The sequence below is a fragment of the Capra hircus genome, chromosome 4, assembly GCF_001704415.2.
Source record: "Capra hircus breed San Clemente chromosome 4, ASM170441v1, whole genome shotgun sequence".
In the NCBI taxonomy this organism is placed as follows: domain Eukaryota; kingdom Metazoa; phylum Chordata; class Mammalia; order Artiodactyla; family Bovidae; genus Capra; species Capra hircus.
In genome coordinates, this window is record NC_030811.1 from 82,712,907 (window position 1) to 82,736,694 (window position 23,788).

The 23,788-nt window shown below is 35.0% G+C and overlaps 1 protein-coding gene across 1 annotated transcript in view; it reads right to left on the minus strand.

The window, feature by feature from the left end:
• PCLO (piccolo presynaptic cytomatrix protein) overlaps positions 1-23,788 on the minus strand; it is a 378,440-nt gene that overhangs the window by 177,231 nt on the left and 177,421 nt on the right. The window contains exons 4-5 of the mRNA XM_018047285.1: positions 14,423-15,151; positions 82-5,170 (exon numbers count right to left, since the gene is read on the minus strand). Coding sequence (XP_017902774.1) covers positions 82-5,170; positions 14,423-15,151 — 5,818 coding nt within the window. The remainder of the gene's footprint in view (positions 1-81; positions 5,171-14,422; positions 15,152-23,788) is intronic.

Here is a 23,788-nt window from a genome sequence, read left to right on the forward strand (position 1 = left end):
TAAGACCACATTGTCATCCTGAAATGAGATGAGGAACACCATGATATTTCAAAGAAAGGTCTGTTGCTACATCATACTGACCTGTAGTAATTCTCCCTGAAGTAAGATCTACTGCTGTATCAGTTCCTCCAGAATAATCAAAAGCGTTCTTACTTTTATAGAAAAAATGTCCAGCCTCTGCTAAATTAGTGTCAGACATGGAAGGTTTCATTCCCCCAATCCCTCTATAACCAGATGGCCCTGATCGAGCATATTGATAGTGATCATCCCTATAACCAAAACGATCTTCAGGAAGAGTGGTTGCAGGCTGCTGTGCTGTGCAGCTTCTTCCAAAGGGTAACTTATAAACCACATCACAGCACACAGCTCTTCTTCCTGCAGTCAGATCAACAGGTTTTTCATCATCTTCTATTATTTTAGTCACCACATTTGAAGAAGCTTCATCCATTGTTACAACAGTTCTGTGAGTTTTGGAGGTACTGAGATCCACTACTTCCCCATCAGTGATGCTCTGAGATGTGGAGCTATCAGTCCATCCATTTGTGACACCAACAGGAGGTGCAGTAACAGGTTTCGTAGGAGCTGATGTCACTGGGAGTGCAGAAGTACTTAAAGATAAGTTTATTGGTGCTTCCTCCCTAATTGTAGGAAAGGTCTGGCCACTTGGTACTCTGTATAGTGGCTCCACATGCTTTGATGTAGTAAGCTGGAGTGGTGCTGCTGTTGCAAGTTCTAGACCCACTAGGCTTTCTGTGCCTGTGGTGTAACTCGCAGTAGCTGTGCATGTAACAACAGTCACTGTCTCTGTAACCAGGGATATAGGAGTCACTCCTGATGAAGTTGCGCTCAGATTTATAATTGAGGGTTGGACAGCACTAATTTGTCTCCCATACATTTCACTTGCTGTGGTCTGCCTCTTCACATCCACTGCAGAGGCAGAAAGATCCATACATTTTTCAGTTACTTTAACATCTACTTTGGGTACTGTACGCAGATCAATGGCATCACCAACAAGCTGCAACTGGACACCTTCTTTATGCTGCTGCTTCTCTGAACGGAGGTGATCTAGAGCAAGAGGCTCTGGAGGAAAGGATATAGAGACACTGCTGAGACCAACACTAGGGACTGTACTTCTTGCTGCTGGAACCTCAGCCTTGGAAACTTCAGTTGGGTGAAACTGTGTAACTGAAGCTGAAGTTGCTTGAAATGAAGACAGTGTTGTGACTGGGATAGCAGCAAATGTCTCCAAAGCTCTGGAGATGTACAGGCTCTGTTGTGAAGAAGTTGATATTTCCGCAGCTGTCATAGGAGGAACTACAGAAAATACTGGTACAGTGGAAATCAGATCTTTGGGGGGTGATCCCAACGGCCAACTGGTAATAGCCTGACTAGGTGAAGAATCTGTTGGAGTGCCAGGTTCAGATGGCAATGTGATAACCACATAAGTTTCCATAAGAGACTTGGAAAATCTTGGCGAGGACTTGTTAGAGTGAGGGGAAAGTGGAGAGGTAGGGGAAGGCAATTTATAGTCTGCTGATGTCACTAAATTTAATGTCATACTTGTAGTTAAAGGTAGACCTGTTGGTTTGGGATATGTATCTGTTAGTTTTGGGGTCGTGACTGGAGGTTGAGGAACTGCTGGTTTAGGAGCAAGTGGAGGTTTGCTTGGCTCGGGTCTATGTGTAAATACAAGTCCAGATGGAATTAAAGATGGCTTAGGAGGAACAGGAGGAGGTGCAGCGGTATATACTTTTGTCATAGGTAACCCATTACTGCTGGGAGCAGATGTGGTCTCCACTGTAGTAACAGAATCTACTAGAGATGTAGCTGCAGTAGTTGCAGTCACTGGAGCTGTAACTGCTAATTTTTTTTTAGGATGAATAGTTGGTTTAGGTGAGGTTGGTGGAGGAAGAGGTGGAGGAGGAGGAGGAGGGGGAGGCGGAGGAGGTGGAGGAGGGGGAGGAGGAGGGGGAGGGGGTTGGGCTGATATGTCCAAAGAAGAACTTCGAAGGAATGGACGAGTTTTAGTTGGAAGAGAGAAAACGGGAGGAGTGCCAGATGGTAGCTGAGATGCAGGTTTTGCTTGATCCAAAACCTCTTCAGGTAAAAAGCATGTCATTGAAACCTGCTCCTTCATTGGAAGAGTTTTTACAGAAGAAGGTGTCTGATCAAACACAGTGTCAGGTAAGCTAATTTCTGTCAGTTCAGCCTCAGACTCCTTCCTAGTATCTCTATAAGCTTCCAAAACTTCCAGAATAAGTCCATCCCCTGTTTCCTTTCTGGCCTTCTTCGCTGCATCTTTTTCAGATATAGATAAGTCAGTAGAAACAGTGTCAGCAATTAGCCCCTCAAGTTTAGTTCCTACAGATTCTACGAGAGAAGGTTCTATATCAGATAAGGAAATCACAATGTGATCTGTACTAGCTCTACCATCCTGTATGGTTGTCTGATCTAAAGGTATATTTATGTCTTCTGGATAGTCTATAATGCTGCCTGGGAAATACGTTGATGAAGAAATTTCCTCAGCATCTTCAAATTTAGCTACAATGTCCACTGGCTCAGTATAAACTGTGGTCATGCTATCCAGGGTAGTAATGGGTGAGGAGCTATCTGTGGTACAAACTGAAGAAACAGATGATGTGAGAGATGGTGTGTCAGAGGGTGGGACTGATGTAGCACTTTCTGAAGGTTCAGAATAGGTCAAAATCAGTGATTCATGAGCAATTATTTCTTGAATTTCTCTTGTATAATCAGTCACATATTCATCCTCAATTTCTTCTGCTGAAAAATGCTGGGTTATTTTAACATCTGGGATGGAGAGTGTTGTGCTGCTGGTTGAATCTGTAAGAGATGCTCCTGAGAGAACACTTGATGTCAAAGACGCATCAGGTACCCTATCAAAGTCCACAGTGGACTCTGTCAGATCGTCCCTGATGAGGGGCTGGGTTGGACTAGCTCCAGGTGTTAACTGCATCTGTTGTCTTTTCATGAGTTCTTCATAGGCAGCATCAGCATCTAATAATTTTTTTTCTTCACTGGTAGAGGTTACCATACTACCCAGATCAACAATCTCATGACTTTCTGGGATGATAAAAGAACTTGAAACTATGTCTTCTTGAGGCAAAACAGCATGTAAATTTTCTAACTCATAAAACTCTTTCTGGAGGTCTGTTATTTTCTGCATGGGATCTTCATAAATCTGTTCCGGAAGTCTCATTTTTTGCTCTCTCCTTGTCTGCTGCAAAAATCCATTTTCCTCTTCTTGCCTTGCGAGCAGACTGCTGTCAAGTGAACCATTGTATGTGTCTTCTACTAAAGATTCATAAATATAATCTTCTATTAGCATCCCACCATACAAAGGCTCTTTTTCAAACATTTCGTCTCGTTCATTTGCAGCTGGAAAAGCTTTATATTTCTGGCTTTTATGCATCATTTCTTCATACATCTCCTCAGCACTTTTTAATGCCTTTTGGCCACCGTCTTTCTGCATAATAGATTGCTCATCTGTCGGTGAGTATAAAGACACAGCTGTGGGCAATTTATAAACTTTTTGTACTTCGATTATTTTTTCTGGGCTTATTTCAAAGCCTTCTGGGTCTGACTCTATGCTAGGTGAATATTCAGAACATGAAGATCGATGGAGCTCCTCCATTTCTGCAGCCTGACGTAATTCTTCTGTTGGAGATGCGTCTTCGATGGGAGAGAGATTACTGGGTGGTGTTTTTGGTCTTTCCCTCCTTCTCTGAGCTCGAAGTTCGTCTTTGTCTTTCTTTGACTTCTTACTGGAACTCTTTCTTTGCTGCTGTTCTAATTCCCGTTGCTTTTCTTGCTCCTTCAGTAACTCTTCTTCTTCTCTCAATTCTTCTTCCTCTGAAGAATCTTCAATGGTAGGTAAAAGAGGGCCATGTGATCTATGCCGAGCTTTGCGTTGTTGTTTGCTCTCTCCCTTTTTGTGACTTGGACTACTATCACTGTCTTCATCAAGAGAAGAAACGGATGTAGGGGATGTGCCAGGAGTGAAGCTGGAAGCATGAAGACTAGAAGATCCTTCCCCCCTTGATCGATCTTCTGGAGAGTCTGTCAGGCTTTCCATTTCTAATTCTGGCTCATCATCAAAATACAAAGCTGTTTTTTTCTGTGACGACTCTGCAGAATATTTATCGGCTATCGTGCTGTTGAGTTCAATTGTTTTAAATCGACGGAGTCCTCCTCCTCCGGCAACTACAAGTTCTTCACTCTCCTGACTTTTAGTTTCTCGGTATTTAAGCTCAGGACTTTCATCAAAGGTCTCATCATCTTCATCATGCCAGGAATGGCGTCTTCCTGCATCGTCATCAAAGCTTGCACTACTTTTTCGCGTCAGTCGCCTGTGTTTCCCTCCTGTTCCTTTCCCCTTCCCCCTGATTTCTTCCTTCCTCTGGCTTTCTATGCTACTGCTAATCTCTTTGAGCTGGTTCCTGATGAACTCATCGTCTTCAGAATCTGAAGCATCTTCATCAGCACTCATTTCTATGATTTGCTTTCGAATGAAGTCCTCCTCCTCACCTGATCCTTGGCTGTCTTCCTGTTTATACTCATCACTGCTTGATGATCCAACACTAGTCCTCCCTTTTCTTGGCGGAACAGGTGAGTTTTCACTTTCACTACTGTCTTCAATTGAATCATGAGGCTGTCTCCTTGTAGCCAACTCATCAACAAATTCAGGCTTTTCTTGGTCCTTTCTGGAAAGAATGTCTTGTTGGCTCTCTTTTTTAAAAGTGTCTCCTTCTTCTTGACTCTCTTTGGTCTCCTCCTCTGAAACTGTAGATTCCAGTTTTTCTACTAAACTCTGAGTTTTCTGCTGGTCCTTAGGCTGCTCAGGAGAAACCTCATGGGGCTGTGTTTTCTTTTCTGACTTTTCTTCAACAAGTGTACTTGCCTGAGCTTCTAAAATAGATAGGACTGTACTTTCTAACTTAGCCAAATCTGAGGGGCTGGAAGGGCTGCTTTCTTGTGAAAAGGAGTCCTTTTTGAGTCCCTTGAGCAAATCCTTTTCATCACTGGGAATAAGACTTGGAATTTCACCAAGTGAACTTGATATTCCATCAGAAGAATATCCTGTGTCACTAAGACCTTGTGGGCTTTTCGGCTGCTGAGAACTTGAAGTGTCTGATTTGTCATCTTCCTTTTCCTAGCAGGGAGGAAAAGATACAGGAAAACTTAACATGGGTAAACTAATAACACAGCCTCCCCATTACTCTCAAATAACTATTACTGAGGAGAAATTATAGGAATTTTTCAACTATATAACAGTATTTAAAAAAATCAATGAGCACAAAAAATAAAAATAGTTGTTACATATTAAGGTTAGTTTTTATTTAACTGAAGTTTAATCAAATGTCAGTTCTTAAGCACAACTGATTTTATTTCATTGATGTATTTTATATCTCAAAACCATTTTCCTTCAAAACATGATTATCTTTCTCAACATTTACTTTGCATAAGAAGTCAAATGGCCAAAGAAAATCTTTAGTAAGTTTCTCTTAACATAATTAATATTTTTGGTTTATTAGAACAGGCAAACAAAGAATCAGAGAATGGGCTTTGTACTTGGCTATAAACTGTATGGGATATATTTACTTAACAGAAATAAGCAGGTAACGTGACCATAATAATATTCATCTCACCTACTGTAAAGGATTCTTTTTTTTTTTTTTTTGAGATAGAGAGGTCAAACAAGGCCTTGCCTTTCAAAGACACTCAAAGATGTAAAATGCTATATTTCACTTGGTATGAATGTTAATCTCTATATCACTGTTGCTAATCTCTATATCACAATTGTTAAGCTCTGTATCACTTGAAATGAATGTTTAGAAATTGTAAAATTCAAAAAAGCTATGTGATCATTGGTCTGACTGAAAGCTTTAGCTAAAGAGAAATATCTAGCTGTTATTTCTCTAGAGTTATTAGATCATAGCTTCAGCATCCCATCTTAAAGAAATTTAATATCATTTATAAATGTCTATGGACTTGAATATACTTGAAATTTTACCTTCGCCTTACCCTACTCATTTGCATTCATTCCAATTCAATATCTGTCTTTATGGATAAAGATGTATCTTGAGCACATTACAGGGTAAAATGCTTTTGCAGAATTTAAAACATGACAATTAAAAAAGACAGTCTGATACATTCTTCACAACTTTTAAGCAAAAAACCATGCTTGCCCTTTGTATTACTACAAATTAACTTCCCTGGACCATTTTTGATGTCTTTCTAGAAAAGGAATACTTATCTGCCATTGTGAGATCATAGTAGTTGGGCTGAAAAGCACCCAACTAACTGGTTCATTTCTGTTAAGAGCTACAAATTGAACAGGTAATCACAGGTGAAGTAGTGTTCTCATAAATTTTCTAGATGATTTTTCTAGGGATCTCCACTGTGACTGCTCACATCTCACATAATACCAGAGCACAACATTTTATGTCCAGTATGCTTTCTACATCTTTCTGTCCTATATCTAACTACCATAACCACAGGGGTGGGGACATAAGCTCCTTGTGAAAAAAAAAAAAAAGTCAAGAAAATGATTCTTCATAATAAAATTTTGATGGTGTAATTTGTGTTCTTTATTGTGAGTCGGCACATATTATAATACATAACAATGTAATAAAAGTATACATATAAGGAGGGAATGCAACTATGGTAATATATAACAATTTATTGAGTATAATAAAGAAGAAATTTTAATTTTATACAATGAATTCTGAAGGCTCTATTGGCATTTTACAAAAATACGATTTGGATCAGACATACACAACATAACAAAGGAAATTAAGAAACACTAGACAGAAGACTCAAATGCATAAATATCAAAATCCCTACCTTACAATCCCCCTTATATGCCCTTCTGGATGTGTTCATGCTTTCCTTCTTTTCTCAGTGTTATGTTCTACTGACTTCTCCCTCCTGGTTTCTTTCCTCTATATTCCTCATGAGATTCAATCATCATTTACCTATGATGATGTTATGATGATTTTTCACCTAAATGACTTCCTCTCCATATTATAAAGTGGAATAGGTCTGCAAAGATGTTGTTCTACAGGTCTGTGGGTCTAAGATAAAGTGTCTGGAGTGTTTAATAAGGAAATCAAGTTAGGTGATCAAAAGGCATTTGGCTGAATTGTTTAGTAGGAACAACTGGTCATGTCCTTATACCATGATCACTGAAAAAACTCAGTGTCAATTTCTGTCATACTGACTAGCATAAATGTAAACTATCTGGCAGAGGTGAGTGACCGTCTGCTCCATTACTATTAGTGTACTATCAGATCACACACCAACGAACCCCTTCGCCTCTTTAAGAAACCTGTACATTTCATCAGCTGCTACTAAAACAATGAAAAAGTTGTTCTTCACATATAGAGATCAGCATAATGAGGTGCTTCTCTCTCCATCCACCTATCCTTTCTGTGGCTATTCACTCTTGTTTGTGAGATATCTGGGTTAAAGTTCTCAGTGCAATTTGTATCCATGTAGGTTAACTGGCAATGGCACCCCACTCCAGTACTCTTGCCTGGAAAATCCCATGGACAGAGGAGCCTGGTAGGCTGCAGTCCATGGAGTTGCTAAGAGTCAGACACGACTGAGCAACTTTACTTTCACTTTTCACTTTCATGCATTGGAGAAGGAAATGGCAACCCACTCCAGTGTTCTTGCCTGAAGAATCCCAGGGACAGGGGAGCCTGGTGGGCTGCCGTCTATGGGGTCACACATAGTCGGATACAACTGAAGTGACTTAGCAGCAGCAGGTTAACTCGTCAATTATAGATTTAACACCACAAACTCTTGCTTTATGAGTACATTTCTTAAGGAGGGAATAATTTGATCAAAAAAGAAAGAGTATCCAGTACTAAGAGAAGAATATACAGCATAGTGTGTAAGTTTGGTCTGATTTTCTCTCATTATTCAAACATTTGAAGTACTGTAACTCCAGAAAACTGTGATGAAAGGAGTCGTGTGAGGGAGGCTTATTTTCTTTCAAATTTCTAATTCCCTAGGACTAAAAAATCGGGAGTTTTCCTTTAGTTGCTTCAAAAATGTGTGGCTGTATGCTTTTTACTGAGAAGAACATTAAGCTATTTAGTAACATATTAAGATTTAATAAAATTAATAGATTCAACTGATTCTAAAGTATATGCATAGATTACATATGTAATACAATGTACATATGTGGTTAAATATCACTGAGTTTTCTTATTTACTCATTATTTTCATCACTTGAATTGATAGGAGTTAGAATTATGCATTTATTACATGCAACACAAATACAATCCAGAATGACCTCTAAAATTATTACATAAGAATAAAATTCCAGGTATAGTTCCCTTATAGTCCTCAATCTTAGATTCAAAGTTAGTGGGAAGGACGTTAAGTATTCATAATTTAAGCACACTTTTTTTAAAAGAAAATTGCAATGTTATTTTTCAGTTCCCTGAGGAACACATTTTCACTGTATTTTTCTAAGTACATTTAGCATTAGACTCTATTTCACTGAGTTTTATTTTTTTGTTATGTTGCACTTTTTCTCCATGTATAGAATCCTGTACTTGAGTCTTTGTAGTCTTTGTATATGAAACAACTATTCAAAAGTTTAAGAAATGAAGATTCATATTTTCTTACTAACCCAAAGCAGAAAGTGCAGACTACTTTTCCTTTCAGTATTCCACTGCCCTTTATTGACTTGAAGACTGGTCAGAGGGAGGCAGTGAAGAATTCAGAATCCCTTGAAACCTTCCCATGGCATCCTATCTTGAGGCCTTCTCTAGTATCAAGACATTTTTGTCCTGCCAAACTTAGTTCTGCCCTTTCAAAGATGTCAAACTCTTAGGCTTCCATGTCGAAGGCAAATGGAAGGTTTTTTTTAAAAAAAAACCTTTTATTGGAGTTATGAACTGAATTCTTGGTTAAAGACTGTACAAAGAAAGGAAGCAATATTATGTGTTTGCTTAATGTCCTGCAATTTATTTAAGTTTAACAGGCCAAAGGAAAACAATAGATGAATAATCTTTAATCAGTTATACAATGTTTTGTCAAAATGGATTGCTAGTCTGAATATTCTGAACAGTGTAAACAAAATTAAATCCACAAATTTACTGGACTTGGAGAGAAAATTAGATAGTCCCACATACATGGGAATCCTTTTCGCTGAAGAAAACCTCATCATTTTCTATCCTATACAATTATGCTGTCTTTATATACCATATATATAACTTAAATACTAACTTCTGGGTCATTTAAACTAGAAATAAAAGTTCATGCTAAAGTATGTTTGAATTTTGTCTTTTTTTAAATCAAGAGAGCTGTAACTTTTCAATGTAATATATCAAATGCAGACAAGCAGTATTCTGTTTCAGTGTAACACATAATTTTTAAATGTTAAACTAAAAAAAACAAAGAAGAATATACCTTTCAAAATATTTATTATATTTCAGGATACATTTTAACTCCATTCGACTAACACATTTTGAAAGACAGGAATGAGTGGAGAGACAAAATGATAGGGCAATAAAGAAATGCAAACAACAAACTGTAACAATATGAATGATGCACATGACAAATAAATAAAAAATGTCAACATCTAAACGAAGTAAAAAAGTATATACAAAGTGCCTGAGATTAGAGTAGGAAGTGCTAAGGGAGTTGAATAATTATAATAATGAAAAAGCAGTGTGCTAGAAGTATCATGGGGAGGCAGCATTATGTAGAGTGTTTAGAAGCCCAGCCTTTATAAGCACAACTGGACTATAATCTTAGCTTTGCTACTTCTCAGCCCTGTGATCTTGAGCATAACAAATTTAGTTTCCTCCTCTTTGAAACAGATAAAATATTTAAGTCATCAATAGTTATATGGACTAAGTGATAAGGCACCTTAGACAGTGCTCAGAACATAGTGAGAGATAAACTGACTATTATGATGATTTAAAATAAAAAGCAATTTAAAAGTAATCATTATAGAGTGTCTGAACAGTAGGAGAAGTGACTGACACAAGGGCGAGGTCTGGGTGGGATTTTTCCGATAGGAAAACAGCATCAGTGCACAGAGAAGAACTGAATTCAGGTTCAGAAGGAAGATGGCACAAGCCACCTCTGGGATTCACACAAAAGCATTCTTGGCTGTTTTTCAACCTCTCATTGATGGGGGAATACTAGGTTGCTTTCAAATTAGAGTGGAGCCACAGTCCAAAGGGCTGGGAAAGCCAACTTAAGTATTTAGGCAGAAGTTCTCAGTCGAGGCCAGGTATGCAAAATGTAAATACTTTTAGGAAGTAAATACGTAGGATTTTTAGTGTCTTTTTAAGCCCCAAATAGAAATCATATTTTATAAATGTTTAATAAATAGATTGACACCGGCATTCTTTGATTTCTTATGTCAGTTGGTCATATGTTCTCTGAAGAATCCTAGGAGAAAACTGGGAGTTATACTGTAAAAATTCATAGCAAGGCAGTTACTTCATTTGCTCACCTTTAAATGGAAGCTTATTGTTCAGTTGTAGTTTTTATTACCTAATTTCAAGCAAACCAATGTTCCTGTAATAGGTAAGTGGTAGACAAGATATTCTCACAAAAAAATCATGTGTTAAAGATAATGTTAATAACGTTAGAAACACAAAAGCATATTTATAAAGAAGCTGACACTCTTCATATTGTTATTAGTTTTTCATCAGCAACATGTCAAGGTAAAAGCTGTGAAGATCAAGTTAAATCAGATCTGACACAGAGTTAGTCAAAAATGTGCCATAACTAGGAAAACTATTTGATATCTATATTGCATATGCTATTGCTATTAACAAATCTTGCTTCAACACATCATGTGCTGGCTAATTTCAGCAAATGATCCTATAACACTATCACAGATGTCTAATATTTTTGGCAAATAAACATTCCAGTACTTAACAAATATTCAACAAGTTGAAATAAACACGTAAAATCTTCTTTTGAGCTGCTGTCTTATTGAATAGGAAAAGACAAAAAAATCATGTAACACTTGGGGAAACTTGATTTTTCTGCCATGGAAATATGGCTGAAGTAATACATAGAAAATAATATGGTGACAAATCAAACTGCATTTGTTTGTTAGCCAGTATCACTGCAAAGAAGAAAGAAATAACTGCAGAAGGTTTGGGGAAAATTATTAGGATCAAGTAAATAGCAAAAGGTTTGGCAATAAAATCAAAGTGTGGATGTTTCTAACATGCTCAGTTTATAATAGTCATCATTTCTGCTTCAATAGTAAAATATTACTACTGTGAGCTACAAAGTGGTTCAATACTGAGTGATTTGTTTTAAAAGGTGTATCTATATTAATGAAAAAAAAACTGTATGTTAAATTCTGAGGAGTGGTTCTTTTGACTGGAATTATTATTTTTAATTTATTTAATTGGAGGATAATTACTTTACAGCGTTGTGTTGGTTTCTTCCATGCATCAACATGAGTCAGCCATAGCTAAACATAGGTCCTCTCCATCCTGAACTCCCCTCTCACTTTGCACTCCATCCCAGCCCGCTAGGTTGTCACAGAGAACTAGGTTGAGCTCCTTGTGTCACCCAGCAAATTTCCACTGGTTATCTATTTTACATATAGTAATGTATATGTTTCAATGCTACTCTGGAATTATTTTTAAAGTTCAGGATAGGGGACACATGTACACCCATGGCTGATTCATGTGAATGTATGGCAAAAACCACTACAATACTGTAAAGTAATTAGCCTCCAATTAAAATAAATAAATTAATTTACAAAAAAACAACGATAAGGTTACAGAGATAGCAGTGCGTGCAAAACTCATTTACTGCATCTTTTACGAGTAAGCCAGTATTCCAGAGAACCTCAGGATTTTACAGATGTGGTACATAGTGTAATGAGACCTTTATATTTTGAGTAATATCTTTAATATTTTGTACTGAGATAAATAATAACTAAGAATTTATTTTATCCATAGAGGTTTGCTGATTATCTCATGAGAAATTAATTTTAAAAGTTGTAGATTGTGAAGATTTAAATTTTTTTTTTTTGACAAAAGTAGAACCCCAAAGTGGTTGAATGTTTTGGTGCTGACAAATGGTGATTAGTAATATGCTACATATTATATATTTAGGAAGAAAGTAAACTCTGAATATCAGTATGATAACTAGAAAGTATATGGGGAAAAAAAATAAACACAAGCTGTCTCTTCAAGAGAATCATGATGTGTACACAATCCTTTGAAGATAGATAACTGGAAAGCATCATGTGATTATGCTAGATAAAATGACATATCATTTTAAAAAGTTGTCATGTTTGCCTTTTCAAACAAACTTTAGACAGAATATTTTAATCTGTTTATAAACTTTGTAGATAAAGAATTCCAGTGGGTTTTCAACCCATTTGCTAAAAAAAAAAAATTTTAGAACACCACATTTTGTGATAACAGGAATAAATAACTGGTATCAAGTTAGATTAACATTTATTTATGGACATTCCACAACTTAAAAAAAAATAGTTTTCAATTCCAAACCTAGAAAACAGGTAGCAAGATTTGGAAAGTACTGTCCTTAATACATTTCTTTCATTTCTGATATATTCTGTGGACTATCTTTTTTATTTTAGAGAGTCATCAACACTAAATGTCAAAATATCAAAATAAACAACTTAGAAGCTGAATTTCAAAGAACTCTTATTAAAACATCTTACAAGATTTTCAAACATCAAAGCACAGTCAACACTCTCTAAAATATTATTATTCATTATACTTCACTATGATCAAGTGTATCTATATTTAAATAAACATAATAAAAATGGTGATTTAGCTTAATTTTTATATTTTTGTGAATATGCATATTGAAAATATAGTGCACAGGTTTAATTTAGAAATAAGTATACACATACTGAGGTTGTTAAAGAAAAGTAGAGATGATTAAAAGTGATGAATTTCTAAAATAAAAAGTAGCATCAACAAAATATTTGGATGCTTCTTGTTTAAATTAAAACCAAATAGAGAATCATTAGAAATATCTGAGTGACAGAGTTATACTGTTGGAACTCTGGAGAACAATTACTTGATAATTATATACTAGAGAAAGGAAAAATAGAAGCCTATTGACTAGTAATTATATTCCTCAAGTCACTGATATAAGATTATGAAGGCCATAAGTAGGATATTGTCCTTAGGAATAGGAGCTAAGAGACAGAAGCGTGATGTGGAGAGCCCAGCGTGTAAGAAGAACCCTCAGATTACCCTGAAGATTAGCGGCTGGGAGACTAAAGACATGATGAATGATGAAGCCATTATCAGGAACTGCTTCTACAGAGAGTTGGATATGATTTGAACACACTGAGTCCCACTTTCCAATGAGTTTCTGAAGTGAAATGATCTGCTCAGTCCTTGAAAATGCAGGTCTAACACTCAAGAGAGACAGATGGTACACAACAAGATTTAGGAAATAGGAAATAAATGTTCATGTGGCTCCCCTGAGAGGAAAGAAGACAGAATTCAAAGAAAATCCTCATCACATAGAGATGGGAAAAGAGAAAGTCAGCGAGACAGTCAAAGTAGAACTCAAAAAGCGCAATCAGAAAGACAAAAAAGAGAACAAAAAGGGAAGAGTCATGAGAGCCAAGGACAGCTTCACGAAAAAAGAAATAGTAAAAAGAATCTATTTCTGCAAAGTAGTTAGCTAGGCGAAACAGTGGGTGGGGGTGGGGGAGTTAGATCTAGCCATTAGAATGAGAATACACAGGCATCTGTTTTCTCTAGCTCTGATAAACGTACGAATTGGATTTATTTTATGAGTGATGTACCATATGCCAGAGATGAATTAGTAACCATGTGTTAAAACTATAAACCAAACAACTAAACTGGGTTAGGATGGGCTATTTTATTAACCCTTAAAAGTTTCCATTAAAGAAAATGAAAAAGAAGAATATATAAAGAATAACATATATTCCAGATTATGCTTGGATTACAAATAAACCTTCAATATTAAACAAACTGAATAAAACTCTGAACAAAATACATTATATTGCATACACACAATACTAAAATAACTAAAAAATGTTTCTTCTGAATTTTGGCTGTACTTTTTTAAAAAATCACAATTATTTAATAATTTTATGGTTGAACACATCTTAAAAGATTTTCAAGTGAGAAGAAATTTGTTGAGTCTTGCTTAACCAAGTGGCTAAGTAAATAAAAATTTCAAGACAAACATTATTTCATGTGAAAGGGGGATACTGACTTCATGTTAGTATTTTTTTTCTGAATGCTACTGACTTTTTTTGAAAATGCTACTAATTGAAAGCTTTTACTTACAAAATTACCATTAAGCATTTGGTGTACATTTAGGTAGACATTAGTAAACTGCAGGTGTAAAACTGCAAAATGAGGTAAGAAACATAACTTACTGTTTTTTCCTTTCCAGACTCCGTCTGATCAGGTTTTGCCATGCATGGTGCCTGTGGCTGTACTTTTATTTTTTGAGTCATCCCATCATCTTCTTTAGGCAGACGCCGAGGTGCGCTGGCTGGTAAATCTTCCATCTCCATCCGTGGTTGTTTCTTTTCTTCCACTGCTTCCGGAGGCACTCTGCCTTCAGATTTTACTTCAGCAATTTGTACTTGAGTTTTAAGTAAGTCACGTTTCTGTTCTTCCTCTAGAACCGATGCTTTTGTTGCTGGGGCTAACTTTTTGTCTTCAAGAGCCGGCTTTTCGTCTTTAAGGATTGGTTTTTTTTCTTCAAGAGGGGGCTTTTCTTCTTCAGGGAGTGGCGTTTTGTCTTCAGAAGGTGGCTTTTTGTCTTCAGGGGGTGACTTTTTTTCTTGAGGGGCTGAAGTTTTGTCTTTACTCTCCTCTCGGATTTGATCTATGGTTTCCTTAGGGGTACTTTTTTCACCTGAAGGCGCTTCTTTTACCTTTTCTGAAATGGTTTTTTCTGCTTCTGGTTTTTCTTCTTGTTCCTTCTTTTTCACTTTTACTGGGGCAGGCATTGCTGTTTCCTGAAATGGTTGTTGCATAGGGACAGGCATAGGAGAGGCTTTTGGTCCTGCCTGGGTAGGTGGCATTTTGCCCATGTCTCCCAGCTGTCCTGATACTGCTCTCTGGGTTTGGCAATTTAAACAAAGCCATTCTTGAATCTGTAAATAAAATAAAATTAAAAGATTAACTATATTATAATACATCTGTTTTGGCACATTTACCACGATGAGCACTTGACAATTTCTGGCTGCTTTTTTATATATGGAGAAGGTATGTCATTGTTTTCTGGATCAATAGAACTGACTTTTAAAAGAACATTGCAAAAAGACTGCCTGAAATCTAAAGAATAGGGAGAATCCTTAGGGATTAGCATCTAATTGGCCTCATCATAAAAAGAAAATAAAAAATGTATCAAAGATGTTTAGTTGCTAAGTCCTAACTGACTCTTTTGCAAGCTCATGGACCATAGCCTTCTAGGCTCCATGGGATTTCCTAGGCAAGAATACTGGAGTGGAGTGCCATTTCTTTCTCCAGGGGATCTTCCCGACCCAGGGATCAAATACCCCAGGGATTGAACCCAGGTCTCTTGCATTGCAGGTGGATTCTTTACCACTGAGGCGCTAGGGAAGCCCGCATCAGAGACAGACTATGGAAATATCTTTTTTTTGGTTAAAATAAAAATCTGCATTTGTTCTAAACACAAATATTTTTAAGCCCCATACCTTCAAAATTAGTGTTCCTATCATAAATTTTTTCAAAAACTATTAAATTACAGTAGTTTTCTTTTCACAGCCAATTAATAGTAAGTTTTAAAAGACTTAGGCTATCTATAATCTTCTATCTTTGGTTTTGGATCAAATGTAATTCTGTCTACCAAAGCAGATGACAAGGCACATGTAGAAGCTTCAAAAATCACTTGTATATCATTCTCCATCTGATTTAAGATTAAAAAAAATGTTATTTTAAATAATAATCACATTTTTTATGCAACTGTGTCAAGAAGCATTCACAAATTAAAACTGTTTGATATCTTTCCCCCCAGTTTTCTCAATTGCTGACTAACATAGTTCTTTATACTACTTCTGTTCCTAAGTGGAATCCATGGGCCACCTGAGCCAAATCTCCTGAAGTAGTCCTTACTCATACAAATTTTAGTACCTTTACCAATATACTTTTAGCAGAAACATGGGATAGCAGAAGGAGAATCTGCCTTTTAAATAACCTGTTGGTGAATTCTTTTGCAAACTAAAGACTGAGAAGTATCCTCTCATAACACACATAAATGATCACATGGGAGAGAGATTGCTAGACTGATAATGTTGCAGAATTTCCTCCTTATTGATGTATGGTGTGCTTTTTCTTACATTATACCTATTAAAATGTAAGAAATTAAGGTTATACATGTAGCTTCTAACTGTTACCATTTAATGAATGGCTGTCCTTTAAAGTACACAGGTGGAGAGTCATGCAAACAATATTGTGATTGTAAGTTGTACTGTTTTCTGAGAGGTAATTTCAAATTGCTCTTCATATGGGATCATTCTTTCCAGTAGCATAACTTCAATTATTTAGAGACAAAAATCACTTATTGTCCTAGAATATTATTAGACAACTAAGATTCATTTCTTCAGTTTTTCAATTTCTTTAAAGAAACAAAAATGTTGCTTAATAATAATGACTGTTTTGCAACTTGTAAGTTGTTATAATTCTTACTTGATTATCTAAAACAGTAAGGACCTGAGTCAGTTATTTAATTTCAGATAAAATGCTGTCTATAAAACATTAGTATGTATTATGGGTCACTTTACTTTGTGTGTTATGAACATCCAGTACCAATTTCTTTCTTAATTTCAACTCTAAGCAGCAATAAAGTGACTTGTGGCTTCTCTATATAGTAACTTTATACAAAGTCTTAAGAAAGAAACTGATTTGATCCTTATGTCTAATTCTAAAAGTTCCAGCTGTTGTGTTGAAGAGTCCCTAGAGGAGGTATTTCCATAATGTCAACAGAAAATCAATCTTAATCAGTGTTGTGGTTTTAAAAACCGTTCCTTGATGGGGTCATATCTTACAATATTTTCATTCAGAAACTGACACTTTAAAAAACAAAAATAGACACAAATATCTGTATCATTGTGTACCATGACAAAACATTGTCATATGGATTCTAAATGCCAAATGCAGGTGTGTGCTATGCATTCCTGTCAGGGCAGGTCCAAATGTAAATAAGTTAGGAAGTTTTTAACATTCCAGAAATAAATATTTGGAAATTCTTATCAATTATAAAAGCATGAATACTTTATCTGAGTTTTAGGGACAAATTATTCTTACAAAGTTGTCATCTCTTGCTAGTTATAGTAACAGCATGTGATACCAAAATGGTACACAGCTCTCATTAAAAGGAAAATCTGTTGAGAAAATAGAGTGATTATTTCAAGGTAGTATACTCATTGTTTTCACACATTTGAAAATTTAGGTAAGAGGATAAAGGGTTACATTAATTTAATCTACTATGTCACATAAACACTTCATTTTCCTGATTTAAAATGTTTGCTAAACCTATAAGCAGTGATAACCCACCCCTACTAAAATCACAGGCAAAGAGAAGGCAATAGCACTAGTCTAAGAGAAAAATGACCTATGTTGAGAGCCTCATTGGCTGTTTCAAATCTCTGTTTTGCTCAAATTCCCATCCCGATTCAGTTAAACCTAGTATCTTTTTTGTTTTTTGGCCTGTTCATGCAGCTTGTGAGGTCTTGTTCCCTGACCAAGGCTTGAACTTGGGCCCTCTGCAGTAAAAGCATGGAATGCTAGCCACTGGACTGTAAGGGAATGCCCTAAACCCAGTATCTTTAATTGTTACTGTCCGTAATTAATTTTAACATGATGTTGCCACATTTGGTCTCTTGGTTACATGACTGATTTGCATTTTGAAGAATATCATAAGGCCAAGCTCATTTTTTAACGTATACTTTGTCACCAAAATTAATTCAGAAACTGATGCTAGTATTATGTCAAATAATTATGACAGGAGCATTCACTTACATATCTATTCTGTAGATATTCAGTCTATTTTTATCTACGGAGTACATATATCCTGGGGAAATTATATGTGCAAGGCTTATTCAATCATGAACTCACACTCAAGTAGAAGAAAGAAGCTATGGGTTAAATGTAAGTATAATATGCAGGGGAAAAAACTAAGGAAGATGGAAAAGATACTGTGGTTTAGATGGAAAAGATACTATGGTTTAAAAGGATTATCTGATGAATTCATTAACAACATAAGGAATTTGATAAATTATAAATCACACAGAGTAATTTTTCACCAGTTAGAAATATTGAACGGGGGGTCTCACATGTGTGTCTCTTCTTTCTGCAGCCCTAGAACTCAGATTGTTGTTTAGTTGCTAAGTTGTGTCACTCTTTGCGACCCCATGGACTATAGTCCACCAGGCTTCTCTATCCATGGGATTTCCCAGGCATGAATACTGGTGTGAGTTGCGATTTCCTTTTCCAGGGGATCTTCCCAACCTGGGGATTGAACCCGTCTCTCCCGCAGTGGCAGGCAGATTCTTTACCTCTGAGCCACCAGGGAAGCCCTTAGAGCCCAAATCAGAATACCAACAAATTCAGCAAGCAGAGGAAGTTATAAATTCAATAAAGGATTGAAAAGAAAAAACACTATTAGTTGCATTAAAAATTATATATTTCTTTAAACATGTAAATTTAAATTCTGTTTATTAAAAGAAAAGATAGGAAAAGGCAGAGATTAGGGTAAAATCCGAACTAGAAATGAGAAGAGCAAAAGCCATCAAATTCTGACAAGGAAGAAAATGAGTAAAACTTATTTTCACAAGAAAATTCATTTAGGACAATACAGGTCATCATTATTCAATCATCATTAAATATAAACACAATTACCAGAAGAATTTTCTTTACAAAAAAAAAATTGGAAAAATACTCTACAACCACATAAGAAAATGTAAAAATCTCTTTTTCACAATTATTTCTTTTTTGCTTTTTTATCACAAATAATCCTAAAGACTTTTTTTAAATCACTGTATTCAGGAACCTAATTAAGAAGTATTAATTTTCTGGGTTCAAAAATACATACCTACAATCTTTAGTTTCTCAATAGCCACACATTATTAGACACAACATTATTTAATACTCATAATGTTTCTAGTTCAGTAGCAATCTGAAGAATTAAGCAAGATTTCTAAAATTATATTAAAATTCATAATATCTCACTGTCACATATGACTTTTAATAGCTGGAAAGATTTTGCCAGACACAGAATTAACTCTTTCTATAATAGTTACAGTTGTGACACACATGCCTAATCATATTTTGCCTTAAGGTTAAATATCAAATGTTATGGTTTTATCTCTGAGCTATTTCCTTAGAAAGACAGTGAGACAATCAGAAAATGTATATGATAAACAATATGATGTATTGTATATTATATATGTGTATAAACTGAAGGCATTTCTATTATATTACTGAGTCTATTACATAGAAAAATAGAACAAATAGATCCTATGGAGGCTTTTTAAAAACATACTAGTCATTATTATGGATGCTCTCAGACCGTTTCCATTTGGATTCCTGTGTTTTAAAAATATGTTTTATTTTTAGTATACTTTATGTATCTTCTAATGGCATAAATATAATGCAAGTTTATATTTCATCTATATTATAATTAAGTATATTAAATTCAGAAGGATGTATTTATATGTCATTTATATATATTTATACCTGAAACCAATCATATTTTTTTAGTGCCTTAATGTTAATATCCAGGATATCAAAATTCACATCCAAATAGGAACAATTCTGATAAAGTATATGAAAAATAACTCCATTTCGATTACAATGTATTAAAATATATCCATTTGCCAACTAGTACACGTTAATAAAATACATTTATTTTAACATAAAATCATCAGGGCTTCAAAACAACACTCTAAAAAACCATTTAATCTTAAGAGGAGAGTAGGAAATGAGTGAAGTTTTACCCAAAAAAGGAATTCTGCTGTGCTACTCAGCATTTTTCTATCAATAAGCAATTTGCTTTATATAACATTTCAGCTGTAACTATAGCAACAATACCATTAAGGAAAATCTCAGAACTTCAGGCTTGCCTATTTATTTTTCTAAGTATTTTTTCTGAAGCATGATAATAAGACCTGCAGCAGGTTGAACGTCTGATATTAGACTTTAAATGGTAGAGAAGTGATGGTCCCAGAATCTACATAAGCAATCATATTTGTGTCAGAGAAATATTATCTTAATATGAATTTTTCATTAAAGAATCAATTAGATTGATTCAGAAACTCATAAACTTTTTGTCAATAGAAGTGTTTAAGTAGATCCTGAGTGACCCCACTTAAAATTCTGTAAAGGAAAACCAAGTAATCAAGGGGATTGCTACTATAATGCCATCGAGTTTCCTGGCTACCATGAAGCTTCTGAGTCCACAACAAAAAAATTTACACATATTTTTGCTGGTCTGCTTATCTGTCTGTCATTCCAGAACATTATTTTTTTTTAAAGCTGAGGAGTAATTACACTGATAATTTGTTTAGAAGTCACTATTTTACTTGCTGACAAATCCACAAATTGGCGAACATCACCTGCAACTTGTCACTTTTTTCTATGTCCCCTACAGTCTAGGCATTAGGGTGTTTTATTTATCCAAGGCCCACACACTCTTCAACTTGACATTCTAAAAATCAGATTTTTTGCTTATTAAATCTCTAATTTAGTTACTTTTGTTACTTTTATTTTTTTTTATTTTTTTATTTTTTTTACTTTTGTTACTTTTAAAAGGGAAAATGATTGATGGATGATGCATGGTGGATTCACTTTTTTTCCTTCAGCTTATACAATAAACTGTTCAGACTACAAAGTCAGGATATTAAAAACTTGTAATGATTATAAGACCACATTTGCAAATGTGTGCAAAATGTGTTTGTGATATTTCTATTACTTTGTCCCTCAAAAAAATGAATGGGATTACTTTTGTTCCTTTTATAATCACTGAAATAAGAGTAACTCATAGCCAATATATATAACTGACTGGCTGAGGCTCTTCCTCATTTACTTCATATGTAGATATAAGAACTTTCTCAGAATGTATTGTAATATTAATATTGACATGAAAACTAAGAAAAAAAACAAGTAGGTGATTTAAATATCAATTTTCAATGGAATTACTGATATGTAGGGTAGAAAATCAATAATGAAACCTAGTAGAAAATCTGTACTATTAGAAACCTATATAGGTGTTATCATTCTTAGGTCTAAATTGATCAGTGGTCATGTCCTTATCCATCTCTTCCTTTATGTTTACATCTGTAAGACCTGCCTCCGAATCCCATATCTAAATGCATGAAGTCTATTTTACTCTTTTGCTGTAATTTTCTATACAATGTACATTTTTTGTATAATGTAAAACTATATTAACAAACATTTCCATAAATAGCAAGATCCCAACTAAAATCATGTATACTATACTAGGGTTTAAAATTATAAAATAAAATTATTGGGATTATAATTGTACACTTTGATTGACATTTTTCTGTGTCTATTTTTCTTTGAATAAAGCAGGATCATTTTTCTAGTCACCTTTTCACTACAATTAATAAGTATTTTCCTAAACTAAGAAAGTAATCTCTGAGTGTTCCATGTTTTAAATACCATTACATAAATAATATACAAATACACATGCACTAATTAAAATCTTCTGAATAATTACAGTAACAATTTTGACAGAACTTGAGGGAAATCAGGGGCTTAGTTTCCTTTCAGAAATATATGAAAATATGTATTTTCTACTAAATATAAAAGAACTAAACAGGGTTAATTTCCTTACAACATCTTCCTTCCTTTCTTCTTTTTCTTTTCTATTCTTTTCTACCTCCCTCTCTTTTTTTTTCTACTTCTCTTTTTTTTTCTAACTGGAGAGAGAGAGAGAGAGAGAGAGAGAGAGAGAGAGAGAGCGCGAGAGCGAGAGCGCGAGAGCGAGAGAGAATGACCTCACTAAAACTGTTTCTGACTAAGTCAGTTACCTGATTTGGGTTCAATCAGAAACATTAGTACACCTGATCACCTTCCAGTGTGATCAAGTATCCTGTTAAAAGTGTATAAAAGACAACTGTAAGGACACAGCTGATTTCTCACTGGTAACCAATAATAAACTGAAGTCAAGAGTAATCATACATATTCATGTTGACTTTAGCTAATTCAGCTCTAGAAAAAAATGGAAGTCTCAAAGGTAAGACTTACCTGCAGATTCACGGCATTTCTATGTGTGATTAATCGTTCTAGTGTACTACACTTTAGGTTGATATTTCTATGTTTAACATAGAAAATAAGCAATAGTTTAAATATTTATCATTTATATGGATACCAAATTTAGGTTTTTAATCAGTTCTTATCCCTCTGCTTTGATAGAGTTTATTATTTATTACGAGGTGTTTATTTACTTTGCATGTGTGAATAATTACATCAAAGAAAAAAAATCCTTTTTAGTCTAACTTAGTCACTAGTCAGCCCTTCAGGAGATGTGTGACTGAATTTCAAAATAAGATTTATTTTGAAGATTTTTAATACACCTCAATACAGTCGTTTTATGTATGTTAAAATTACAAAGTTACACACATTTGGAAGACAGGTTATTTAAAGCATACGATAGCTGAATAAAGTGGGGAGCCTGGTGGGCTGCAGTCTATGGGGTCACGGGGAGCCATCATGACGGTGACTTAGCACAGCTGAATAAAACTTTATCAAACATTTTACAGGATAAATAAAAAAATCAATCCCAATTTTAAACATAAGCATCCTTGTGAATATAATATTCAGACAGAATAATCTCACAGGCTAGGGAGCCGGATATGCACAGGACTAGGACTTGTACCACTGGATAACAGAGAATGAATACAGGTGATGGGTGTTAAACCCTCGTGTCAATACAGTGCATTAGAACATGGTGCAGTACCGGAAGTTCTTTGTGCAGGGAAGAATCAAAGTGTTGATTCTGCAAGATGTAAACTTTACTAAGCTGAACTGTGTTTCCCAGGATTCTCTTCCCTTAAGTACATTATAATATAAAGTCAAATATAACTCCTCATTCAGTCAAGTGATGTAATTAAGGTAAGATGATCAAATGAGGATTAGGAAGGTAGCAACCTAAATGGAGTAGAATTTAAGGTGGCCTATGACAGGCCAGATAAATATGGAAAACAGGAAAATGGACCAAATCTTTAAGGACAGTAGAAACACAATTCACACCTGGATGATAATTATGTTACAGTGTAGGCTGAAATTAGTAGGCATAAATAAAAACATCAAAATCAAGCAACCTTTTAAGAAGGACTTGGTTCCTCAATATGGCGGTGACCAGAAGCATCTGTTTTAAAGCAAGTCATTTAAGTTGTTCTTTGTCCCATAGCCACTCATAGACTTTAAGATTGAAGTCTAATATGTTGAATCTGAAATCCATTTATATTAAAGAAATAAATACACATAAACACACATAAATATATACATATACATCTCTTTCTTTTTTACAGGAATGCCTGCCTGCCCATGGGAAATTTTTGAATGGTTTGAAATAATCATTGATTATTAAATATTCTTATTTTATTAAATATTTTATTTTTTATTGAAGGATAATTATAGAATTATTTTTTCTGTCAAACCTCAACATGAATCAGCCATAGGTATACATATATATACTTATATATACATATATATATACTTTTGAAACTCCCTCCCCATCCCATCCC